Genomic DNA, 12938 nt, shown 5'->3' on the forward strand with positions numbered 1-12938 from the left:
AACATATTTACTATTTTATCTTGGTAGTTAATAAGATAGCATTTTCCAAACCCTGAGACATATGGCAGATAATCAATAATTTTTTAAAAATTATCGATTGATGTAGTACTCCTAGAAACATAAATCTTTCATATGATAACCTTCTTTAAGCAAAGTGTTTCTATCAGGTTCTGAGCTAACTGGAACATATTGAAAATATTTACTTCCCAAAAAGTTAAAGAATTTTGTTGTCTTTTTCAAGAAGTGAAGACAGTCTAATCTTCAGATAAACTTCTGGAGGAAGAGTTTCAAGTTTGAGATATAAGCCAAGAATGAGAGCATGGTAGTAATAGATGCCTGTGGCTTGAATTTCAAAGAGCTCAAAGTTACAGGTTCTCCAAGGCAAACTTTCAGGCATAACAAAAGCAGAATTTCTAGGGAAAAAATACTCACGCTGTGTGTGCTGGGAACCCCATAGCCAAAAGTGTTTCCAGAAAAGGGAAGGTGATTGGGTCCTTAAGTTTCTTAGAGATCTTTGTGTAGAGCTGAGTTTCTCCAGCAGCCATGCCTTGCCACCTCAAGTTAAATAGGTAGTCCTGGCAGACTAAAATAAGTGTATGTAGTTTTACAAGAGAAGAATGATTGAGGTTGTTAAGACCAAAGACTACATCTACGTGTGATCTCTCTGACATCCTGTTTGCAGCATGGTGGTTTCCTCTAGACACTAAAGTAATATGAATTCTTTTTTTTACAAGTCTAGAGATACTCTAGTTGTTCAGTTAACCCTTGCTAGGGATCCCTATTTGGAGGAAAGACAAATGAATAGCTGTAGTTAGTTTCTTGTACATTTATTGTGTGATTTGTTTTGTGGGAAGTCATCTCATAGCTTGTTGATTTAAATTGGCTATGAAAATCAACATCAGTTCCACACAGAATGAAACAAATTTGAGGTTTGAGATTCAATCTAGTATTAAATATATTTTCTTTTTATGAGTTATTTTTGCCTTTAAGGAAGATTGAATTTATGCTTATTGAATATATCACTTTAGAAGTTAATATTCTGCAGTGGATTCAACATGGCAAAGTATAAGAAGTACAGTAAGCTCCCCTCCTCACCACCTACAAACAGATTAAGAAAATGTACCATTAGGTGCAATTACCTAATTGCAGAAATTCCAGAAAATTCCAGAAAGTCCAGAAAAAGTCACAGTGGGTCACTTCTACAGTTCAGAGAAGCATTGAGGACATCTAGAGCAGTCTGTGGATTCTGGTGACAAATGATCAGAACCAGAATGTATGGAGTATTCTAGTATAGAGAGAGGCAATGCACCAAGTTCAGGGATGTAAACTCTTATGAGGTTGTGAGAACAGGTGATCTAAAAGGTGCATTTTTTTAGAAGCAAACAGCGAACAGCTGGATTACTTGAGCTCTTAGAGCTTAGCAGCATGCAGGTCCAGATGCTTGCTTTGCCTGCAGCCCACAGAAGATTAACCAGGGCAGGCATCCTAGACTAAAAGGAAGGTTAGAGTTCTGTCACAAACAAACAAGAATCATATTATGAAAAAAAAAGATCATAGTGAAAGGGATATTCCAGATACAAACCAAGAAGACAATGACTCTAAATATGTCAAAAGGCAAAACTTCAAAGGAAAATACAATGTGTGCACAAATTAAACAAAAATTCTTGAAAGAGATGAAGCAAATTAAAAAAAAGTTACATTTTAAAAAAATATAAATAAAACCACAGAGTTGAAGGAAAAACATTTCCATGAAAGAAAGAATTAGAAAGAACATTAATAGCTTGGCACAAGAAATACAAAGATTTAACAAGCATTAAACTCCCTGAAAATTAAAATGGATAAATAGAAACCAATCAGCAAAAAATATTAAAACAAAGTCAAAAGTCTCAAAAAGAAGATATAACATATATTAAAGTAAAAACTAATGCCTTGGAAAGTAGATCAAGGAGAAAAAATTAAGAATTATTAGATTATCTGATCATCATGATCAAAAGTATAACAATCATCATAATTCAAAAGATCAAAAAAGAAAACTGCCCAGATGTCTTAGAGCTAGAGGGCAAAGTGAAAATAGAAAGAATTCACTGGTCAACTCTTGAAAGAAATACCAAAATGAAATCCAAAATTATCACTAAACTCTAGAGTTTCTAGTTCAAAGATGAAATACTGCAAGTAGACAGAAATAATTTAAACACTAAGCCAGTCAGGACCAGTCCCCATGATGAAGGAGCAAAGATTTTGGAAAGTGATATTCCAAGTGGGCAAAGGAGATAGGATCAAAGTTTAAAAAAACTTTTCAGAAAAACTGAATATAATGCTTTAGGGTAAAAATAAACTTTTTTTGTGTGTTTGCAAGGCAAAGGGGTTAAGTGACTTGTCCAAGGTCACACATCTAATAAGTATCAAGTGTCTCAGGCATGATTTGAATTTAGGTCCTCCAGATTCTAGGGCTGGAGCTCTATCTAGCTGCCCCCCAAAATAGACTTTTAATGAAATAGAGGACTTCTTAGTTACTTAGAAGTTCAAACTCAGGAGTGAAGAGAAAATTTAAAAAGTAAACATGAATGAACAATAACAAAAGATTAAACTGTGATTAATTACATAAATCATCATTGGGGTCATAGTGAAAATCTAATTAGAAAATGCTTGGGAGTAAATTTATTATATCTTAATCACATAAAAGAGAAGAATAGAGAGAGGAAAAGGAATTCACTAGTGATAGAGGGAAAAATGATTAAGAAAAATTACCTCACCTACTCTGGGTGAATAAATAGTATTTTATACTAACATTGAGGAAGGGGTTAAGGAAGTGACTGACTTTTGAACGATACTTTCATCAGAATTGTTTAAAAGAGGAAAATATACATAAACAGCTGAGTACAGAAATACATTTAACTCAACATGGAAATAGTAGCGAAAGGCGAACCAAGGAAAAGGGAAATTAGAGGGAAGGAAAATAGTTTATAAAACCACAATATTTTAAAAACAAATAACTAATATTCCTGAGCATTGATGATAAAATTTGCTACCCTCTTTTTAGACTGGTGACTTAACATGTAGAATCACATATATGTGTTTAATCAATGTGAAAATTTGTTTTGCCTGACTATATATATTTGTAAGAAGTAATTTCTTTCATTCTCAGTTGTGGAGGCATGGGAAGGCAGATTTTTGTTAATGAAAAAAAATTTAATTGCTTCTAAAATTCTGTTTATTTCTTTGAAAAATAATACCAAAAGATTAATACGTATAAGGGATATTACTTCATTTTGCCCAACTTTAATTTTCCCCCTTTTAAAAACTTTAAGATTGAAATTTCTATCCTAAAACTCACAGAACAGTTCTTATTTCCCAGCTACTCAATCCTAAAGCATTTCATTCACTCCGTACAAAACATATGTGGCAGTGGACTCTTCATATCTCCTTCAGATTTCTTTTAGGTTTTTTTGCAAGGCAATGGGGTTAAGTGGCTTGCCCAAGGCCACACAGCTAGGTAATTATTAAGTGTCTGAGGCCGGATTTGACCTCAAGTACTCCTGACTCCAGGGTGGGTGCTCTATCCACTGCACTACCTAGCCGCCCCTCTCCTTCAGATTTAAACATACTAAATTTCTCCTTTGTTTTCTCCTATATTCATTTCTCCTATATTACAGCAAAACTGACTTCCTTACTGTTCCCTCTTCACAAAACTCAAATCTAATGGATTTTTGTACAGGCTTTCCTTAATGATAGTCCTGTCATTACTTAGTCCTGTCACTCTAGTTTCCTTCAAAGATGAATTTTGCTGCATTTCCTAAATGAAGCCTATCCTGATACTCTCTTCCTTCTAGTTCCTTCTCCAATCTGTGGAATTTGTTTTTATGTACTTTACATAAAGTTTGTATTTATTCCTTTCTATTAATGTTATCATCTGATAGAATGTTTGCCCATCAGATATCACAAAAAATATCCTTTGCTAGAGGTCTCTACTTCTTTACCCTCTCTCATGCTGGTAGAGGAAAAGCCAAAGGTTCCTATTGCAAAGTAAGCTGTCTTCCAGGAGAAAATGAAATTAACTCAGATGGTAGAGGTTTCAATCTAAGTTCTGGTTCTTCCTGTTTTCTTTTTTTTTGAACAAAACTTAAACACACACACACACACACACACACACACACACATACACATAGATGAACACATGCACACCTAACAACAAAACCGCAATTACTTTAATATATAAATAATAAACAAAATTCATAAAATGCTTCTATCCTTCAGGCAATATGGTGGTTGACAAGCTAGGAGGGTAAACTTAGGTCTAGTTAAATTTAGCTTTTGCACAGTTTTCTCCTCCTCTCCGTACATTACAAAAACACAAACTTAGAAAACAGTTAAAATGATCTTACCTTTTTTCTATCCAGGGAAAAATCTTTGGCTTAAAAAGAATCTTTCATCTGGGCTACCCTCACTCCTCCCCTATTCCCACACTTGCAGCTTGCATGCATGGTAAATTACATCTAGGTAAAATATTATTAAGGTGAGACAGTGGATAAAGGAGTGGAGCTGAAGTAAGAATTGACATAAGTTCATATCTAACCTTGGATATTTCTTGGCTGTATGATCATTGGTAAGTAATTTTGACCTCTGCCTGCCTCAGTTTCTTTCATCTCTTTCTGACAGGGTTGTTGTGAAGATAAAATGAGATCATAGTTATAAAGCAGTTAATCAGTATTATTAAAATTATATTCAATTTTTCTCTGTTACAGTAAGAACTACCACCTCATATTGTTTAAATATTTATGCTGGATTTAAAGAGACTATAGATAAACCAATGGAAGAAGGGCAAGATATGCATTATAGCTCTGAAAAATCATGCTGCTTTGTCTCTATAGTTGCTTCTGGGGAAAGAAAAAAAAGGGAAAGGAAGAAAAAAGGAAAGGGAAAAGAACATTTATTAAGTGCCTACAATGTGGCAGGCGCTAGAGTAAATGCTTTTATAAATATCATATTTGATTCTCATTTGATTTTTTTTAATAGAAAAAGCCCAAGTATGTGATGTGTTATTAACTGAAATAGTAAGCTACAATAATGGTGTGTTCATGAATACTAAGTGAATTTTTTTAGCTGTAATTTAATTGTAATCAGTTATAGTAATGAAACCAAAAATAGCTATAAGAACAGGATCTCAGAGAGAGGTGTTGTAAAGGCAGGAACCCACCTGAGCTCTTTCCAAACCTCTCCAAATACCCTTAAATAATTACTCTAAGGTGTGGCTAGGTGGCTAGAGAACCGGCCCTGGAGTCAGGAATACCTGAGTTCAAATCCGGACTCAGACACTTAATAATTACCTAGCTGTGTGGCCTAGGGCAAGCCATTTAACCCCATTTGCCTCCTTGAATAAAACCTAAGAAAAAAATCACTCTAAACAAATTCTAGAGCGGCAGAACCCACAAAAAGATGGAGTAAAATAATTTTCCAGCCCAAGACAACTTAGATGATTAACTGGAAATTTCTATTGCACCGAGGTGGGAGAGGAGTACAGTCTAACAAAGGACGTAATTCAGAACAGGTCCCAGCAAACCAGGAGCAGACCTTGAAGGGGCAACTGAAAGTGCAGTTTCCAGAATCCTCAGCCCACAGACAGTAAGGAGGTTGAACAACTGGTCAGAAGATTACAGTGGTCTCTTTGCTAGTCAGGGTTCTGTTGCTTTGTCCATTATCAGATCTGTATCTTAGTCTTGGGTAGCAATCCTTGGGTGAAAAGGAGCACTAACACCAGAACTTGAGGTTACAATGGAGTGGGAACCCTCCTGCCATTTTCCAAGGCAGAAAATAATGCTTCTGGTCACTCACAGACCAGAGCACAAGTCAGGAGAGTGGCAAACATGTCTTGTTAGATCCTAACATCTTTGAAGAACTGAAAATTTAAAGGTCCCTAGAAGAATCTCTGGAAACAGCCACACGAAACCCTTAAATCTTGGACCCTTCATAAGACAAAGGAATAAAAGTCAAGTAATGCCTTTACAACATCTCTCTCTGAGATCCGGTTCTTATAGCTATTTTTGGTTTCATTACTATAACTGATTACAATTAAATAACAGCTACAAAATTCACTTAGTATTCATGAACACACCATTATTGTAGCTTACTACTTCAATTAATAACACATCATATACTTGGACTTTTTCTATCAAAAATCAAATGAGAATCAAATTTGATATTTATAAAATCATTTACTATAGTGCCTGCCACATTGTAGGCACTTAATAAATGCTCTCTTCCCTTTTTTTCCTTCTTTTCTTCCTTTCCCTTTTCTTTTCTTTCTCCAGAAGCAACTATAGATAGGGACAAGGCAGCATGATTTTGAAATTGGACAAAGGAGTAAAAGTCAAGTAATAGACTGGGAAAATGAGAAACAACAGAAAAAATTCTGACCCTGGAAGCTACTACTTCAACTACTTGTCCTTTGGTATCTAACCAACCAAGTGATTGGTAGTATGAGTTGCACAATCATGTTTATTATAGTGAGGGGTATACTGAGTTAGGCATCCTTCTCACTTGACTTTCCAGAACAGTTCCATGGCCTGATTGATAGGAAATAGGACTATCTGGCTGCTGATTCTCTTGGCCTTAAATTGGTTTCTCTTTCTCTCATATCAGTGAGATAGCACTGTGCTTCATCAATGCTGGGCGAGCACCAGCATGTGATAACTGGCAGCAGAATGTAATTATCAGGTACATTCTAATCTATCTCTTGATGGACTAATTGTCAGTTTGGCCTTTTCTTACAGACTTTCCTTGGTTTCTCTTCTTCCCAGATTATTGAAGATTCACAGTGAACCATCAACACTGGGCAAGCACCATCATGTGATATCTGGTGGCCAAATGAGACAATTCAATACATTCTAACCTGTCACTGGATGGATTATTCATCAGTATGGCCTTTCCTCTCAGACCTTCCACTTTAACTTGTGAGCTACTGATCAGTGTGCTACAATTGGCAATAGTTTTAACACTAGGACAATGTCAGTTTTCCATTCATAGGATTATACTGCTCTGCTGTTGATACATTCCCTAGAGTTTGATCTCATCAGACACTAGGACAATGCCAATCTGTCACTCATAGGAGTTACTATGTTGACAAGGAAGATCAAAATGCACTCATTGGTCTCAGGTCATGGAAGAGCTCAGAAACAACTTTGAAAATAAAGCTAAAGAGGTAGAGATGAAATTGGGAAGAGAAAATGAGAGTAATGAAAAATGAATCAAGAGTTTGATAAAGAAAACAAAAAATATAGAAGAAAATAGCACAAAACCCAAATTTGACAAAATGACAAAAAGATGTAAAAAGTCAATGAGGAAAAGAATGCCTTAAAAAGTAGAATTGGCAAAATGGAAAAAGAGGTACAAAAATTCACTGAAGATAGGAGGTATGAAACTGGAAGTCAGCCCCAGGTTGGGGCTGGAAAAATAGATTTGACTATCATTAGCACCAAAATCATAATTGAATCCATGGGAGCTAATGATACCACCAAGTGAAATAATACAGTAAGAGAAGGAAAAGAGGGCCCAGGACTTAGGCCTGTGTTTTACTTATGGTTATTGAGAAAGACAAGAATGAAGACTGAGCAAAAGATTGGGAAAGAGTGACCAAATAGACTGGATACAATGATGGAATAATGGTCTTTCTTTTCTTCCTCCGCAGGAGGTGTATTAGGTGGGGAGAGAGAATATGATCATAAGGTGCCTACCTCTACTTGACAATCCATCAGGAGGCTGATCACCAGGCTATTAGCCAAGTGGCTTTATTTATCAGTCTGATATTTTTTTCCATTAAACACAGTGCCTCTTTCCAATATAGCTCACAGGTTGGAAAAGCTAAATGGAGGTGAACTTAAGCCTATATATGGCAAGAGATTGAACTGTATATCTGTGTAATTTGTTTTGTCAATTTCCACATATAATTAGACTTTGATATGATATAATATTCCTTTGGTTTGCCTCTTTACAGAAGCCTAGTACAGACTCTCATATGACATCTATTCTCCAAATTATATCATTTTGAGAGCAAGTCAGGGGCTGACAAGTCTCCATACTAATTCATTTATTTTTGTTTTAGTCACAACTTGCTTCACTGGATATTGAGAATTAGAAATTTAGTTTTCTCAATAGAGTATAAATTTTATGTATTGTCTTAGTGACTAATGTGTACTATGCTTCATAAATGATAGAATTTGGAGATAGAAGGATTTGTAGAGTTAACTTAGTCCAATTACCTTATCTTCACAAGACAGAACAGAGGCACAGAATGTGAGTAAAGAATAACAGCTAAAGATTCTAACTCTTTAGCTTTAAACCCTTAAACTCCTGTATTATTTATCACTATTTTTATTGGATCAGTTGAATAAAGGGTTATAAAAAGCTAAGCTTTTTTCCTAGTTAGAAACTACCACAACTACACTGTCACTAGCTTCCTATCCTATTCTTAATGAAAATGAAAACAATATATTCAAAAGAATCTTTTTTGAGAGGTCCCTGGAAGGATTTGATTACCTTACCTGCTCCTACTAATTAAAAAGGAGGCAGTCTTTTTTTTTTCTTTTGCCTTCCCCATTTCTGTAGTTCTGCCATCTAGGCTATCAGATATCCATATCCGTAGCCGACTACAATTTCAGAGAGCACAGCAATAATGTCATTTGTTACAATTACTGAGTCTTCAGTGCTGAGTGAATTGGTGAAAATATTTCCAAAGTGGAGTAATTTGTTAGAGTAGTTTCTCATTGAGTTGATTTTTATAATGAAAAAGGAAAGCCCTTTTGTCTTGAACAATGGATTCTCCAGAAATGGTGAGTATCACAGGGGTGGGCAGTGACGCATCTCTGAAAGAAAGAACTCATGTTCTTCAGTGTGCTATATACTCGATTGCCTGTTTGAGAAAAAAATTCTTTATTCAGAAGTCTTATACTTCAAAAAACTTTTTATACACTCTTTTTCTTTCTTCCTCTTCCTCCCTCTCTTCCTCCCTCCCTCTCTCTCTGTCTCTCTCCATCTCTCTCTCTCTCTCTCTTTCTTTTTCTTTCTTTCTTCTTACTTTCTTTCTTTCCTCTTTCCCCCCCTCTAAATAATTTGCTGAATGCTGATAGTAACTTGCAGATATCAGTTGGAATTAAAAAAAAACCCAAAATGGCTGAAGCGTAAACTCATGAATTACATTGGATATCCCACAGTTAACAGAATGGAGGAGGAAAGAAGAAAATATCAGTATATTCTTCTTATTTGGAAATGAACTGTGTTATTGAAAAAGATTAAAGACTAAATTTTTATAACAGGGAATTGGGTTACCCATATAGTCCAACAACAGCCCTGTGCCCCCTGTTACAAGTTTATCTAGTTTAATAAAAACTGCTTTGAAATATTTCAAAAGTGAAGGGAATACAAAAGTAAAGTGAAGAATGTCAAACATCTATTAAGATATATGTTTTAAATTTATGCAAATTATAACTATGAAAAAATTCTTGACCTCTATATTGAAGATTTCTGGAATTCCTTGATTAGGGAATAAAAGGTATCCTGTTGTTGGAAATGAATTGCTTCAGATTTTGTTACATAATGGCAGCTAAAGGGACAAAAGCACTTAGAGGATACCTAGCACTAGCCTTTATTCTGACCTTTAATTAGGACAAATTTCCAATGACCAGGAAAAAAAAATTTTTTTCGTAGAGAAATGGCAATATTTAGAATTGTTTTCAAATTAAAATTTATGATAATTGCATCACTACAACTACAGGTAAGACTCTTAGAAGGTCATAGGCTTCACCTCATGAAAAATAGCCCAAGGATAATCACAAAACAGTCTCAAAAGATTTGAAATTTTCTCTTTCTCCTTCTTTCTCTCTCTTTCTGGAAAAGGAGGTGGAAGTGGAGTTGGAGACCAGTGGTGGAAATTCTGAAGTAGTCACCGTAACTAATCCTGAATTGTCAGAAGCTGAAGCCCCTTTTTCTTTTAGATCATTTTTTGGTTTTGATGATTTCAAAATGGAACCTGGTGATATTGGACCAGGTAGGTTTTTCTCTCTCATTCCAATGGTTGATGCTATAGGATATGCCTCTTTATAATCTTCCCATGTGTTCTTATGTCTTTGAGGGTGGACCATAAGCTTTAGTGGTTCAATGCCTTGACACCTTTAGCTAGATATCCAGAATGGATAGCTATAGAATTTCTTTATTGAAATAAAGGCTCCTCTCAGTAGTTTGTTGCAGTGTTTTATTATGATGGTTAAGCAAATTCTACCTCATCTCCTTTTTTTGAACTAGATTATTATAGATTCCTTCAAGGAGCTTTCTCTATCATTTCAGATGGGAGCTTTTTATGTTTATGAGCCATTTATAACAATTTCACAGGGGCAGCTAGGAGGCACAGTGAATAGAGCACCAGTCCTGGAGTCAGGAGGACCTGAGTTCATATCTGGCCTTAGACACTTAATAATTACCTAGGTGTGTGACCTAGGTTAAATTGCTTGGGAATCCTAAGATTTTATGACTTGCTTAGGATCAGAGAAAGAACTTGAACACAAGTCTTCCTTTCTTTGAGGCAAATTATCCATTATCTTACATTGCTTTTTCCTACGTTATTAATTCTTTGTCATGTTCAACCAAACCTTCTTTAATTTAAGCCCATTTTCTCCATTAGTCATCTAGGAGAGTACAGAAGCAGCAGAGATATTATGATGTAAAAGAAAGAACATTGAATTTAAATATAAAATATCTAGTATTAATGTCACACTTAGCCATGAAATTGTGGGGGTTTTTTTGCAAGGCAAGTGACTTGCCCAAGGTCACACACGTATGTAATTAAGTGTCTGAGGCCAGATATGAACTCAGGTCCTCCTGACTCCAGGGCTGGTGCTCTATTCACTGTGCCTCCTAGCTGCCCCTGTGAAATTGTTATAAATGGCTCATAAACATAAAACTTAGCTGAGTGATTAAAATATTTTTTATTAATTAACTTTTCTACCAAAAAAAAATTTCCCTAGTGGGAAAGGCCCTGACTTGTGACAATGTCTAGTCTTATAAGCAGTTTGAAAGTCTTTCTCCTCCCTTTTGAGTCAGCCGTTGGCCTCAATCATCAGGGTTATAATCTAATTAATATGTCCACCCCATAACACTCACCCTAATATGTTTTTCCTGCCCTGGTCATCATGCTGATGAGCTCAGAAGATTGTATAGTAATATGTATGAACTCCATTAAGCAGGTGCACTTTCAGAGGACAAGGACTCTAGATCAAATCTTGACTAGTTAGAATTTGTTTTTGACCTCCCCCTGTGTAAGGAGGCTTAATGTTGGTTGAGGGGACCTCACTCAGCTCAAAGGTTGGTTAGGGTCATTTCTTTTGTCTTACATTCACATACCTGCACTTAGACATAACAGGTACAGGCAGGTCCCAGTCATTGTAATGTGTATGTATTTTAAACTAACAATCTTCTCTTACATTACGTGGAAGTCATACACCCTACATCCATCACAGTGATCTTAACTTATGTGTTTCTCTGAGACTCAATTCTCTTGTCAACAGAATGAATATAATATAACACATGTTATATATTTCACAGTATTGTTTAAGAAATAAGTAAAATACATGTGAAGAAAGTATTTTGTAACCTTAAAGCACTATACAAAGTGTTTTATAAATTTACAACAATGTATATCTTAACAATATGACTATCACTTATTAAGAACTTTTATAGAAATGAATCATCATCTCTTATCTACTTCGGATCAGTTTGCTTTTTTTGTGAAAACAGATGGTTGCTTTTAGGTTTCCAGAAATATTTGTAGCAGGTTGGGCGGTTGGGGTGAGGTGGAGGACTGATGTGTATTTTGCACTTTATTCTCTGATGAATAGGAAAGGCAGGCTGAATAAATTATAAATGAATGAATAAAATGGCATTTACCAAGTGCTTATTATGGGCCAAGCTCATACTAAGGGAGTGAGTAAATACATACAAAAGCAAAAACTGACCACCTTCAAGGAACTTGTATTCTAATGTGGAAAAACCACCCATGCATCCCTATTAGTGGCAGCCAAGGAGAATTTTGTACTAAGATTTGTACTGAGGGGCGGCTAGGTGTCATAGTGGATAAAGCACCGGCCCTGGAGTCAGGAGTACCTGGGTTCAAATCTGGTCTCAGACACTTAATAATTACCTAGCTGTGTGGCCTTGGGCAAGCCACTTAACACCATTTGCCTTGCAAAAACCTAAAAAAAAAAAAAGATTTGTACTGAGATTGAGAGTAAGGCCATTGGGTAATAAATTGACATACTTCATCCATACAACAATAGCAGGTTTGACATGATTATCAGTGACTCATAGTTTTGGAGCTTAAGACAAGTGGGAAAGAAAAATGTTCTGGGTAAGATGGTAAAGAGATGTAACCCCCATCCAAAATGTCATTAGCATGGGACTCTTTTCATTAAGGATGGAGCTGAATGCTCTGCATTGCATGAGGGGCAGAGAGGAATTGGTAAGGGGCAGAGAGGAGTTGGTAAGTGGCAAGAGAATTTTGGTTCCCTATCAGTCCCTTTTGGACTTCTTCAAAGCCACTTCCCTTTGAGACTCTCCAAGATTTAATTGTCCTCAGGACTCTTAAAACTTCAAGTTTTTATTCTTGTTTTTGTTTTTGGTCGGAGTTCCTTTAGTGTTGAATTGCTTTGGATGCTTCTAGCTTTCAGCAGAGGTTAATCCCATTTCATGTTTCTGAAGGAAAAGACTCTGGAAAGAAATGGGTCATTCAATAATCCCAGTTCACTGTGCTAGACTTCCATATATTTCCCTTTGGGTGAAATCCAGGACTCTCTTGAAGTAATCTTACTCTGTAGTGTCTGGTATAGATTCTACATATACCTTTTCTGGTTTCTGTCTTTCTATGATTCAGATAAATAGCTTTCTTTGCTATTTGTTAC

At 35.7% G+C, this 12938-nt stretch overlaps 2 protein-coding genes across 2 annotated transcripts in view; one reads left to right on the forward strand and one right to left on the reverse strand.

Annotated features, from left to right (window-relative positions):
- UBASH3A (ubiquitin associated and SH3 domain containing A) overlaps positions 1 to 658 on the reverse strand; it is a 100888-nt gene extending 100230 nt beyond the window's left edge. The window contains exon 1 of the mRNA XM_074213915.1: positions 433 to 658. Within this exon, the coding sequence (XP_074070016.1) occupies positions 433 to 545 (113 nt within the window). The 5' untranslated portion in view covers positions 546 to 658. The remainder of the gene's footprint in view (positions 1 to 432) is intronic.
- Positions 659 to 8804: 8146 nt separating this feature from the next.
- Positions 8805 to 12938, forward strand: part of TMPRSS3 (transmembrane serine protease 3) — an 89348-nt gene continuing 85214 nt past the window's right edge. The window contains exons 1-2 of the mRNA XM_074210328.1: positions 8805 to 8822; positions 9886 to 10036. Of these exons, the coding sequence (XP_074066429.1) occupies positions 8805 to 8822; positions 9886 to 10036 (169 nt within the window). The remainder of the gene's footprint in view (positions 8823 to 9885; positions 10037 to 12938) is intronic.

The sequence above is a fragment of the Macrotis lagotis genome, chromosome 1, assembly GCF_037893015.1.
Source record: "Macrotis lagotis isolate mMagLag1 chromosome 1, bilby.v1.9.chrom.fasta, whole genome shotgun sequence".
Lineage (NCBI taxonomy): Eukaryota > Metazoa > Chordata > Mammalia > Peramelemorphia > Peramelidae > Macrotis > Macrotis lagotis.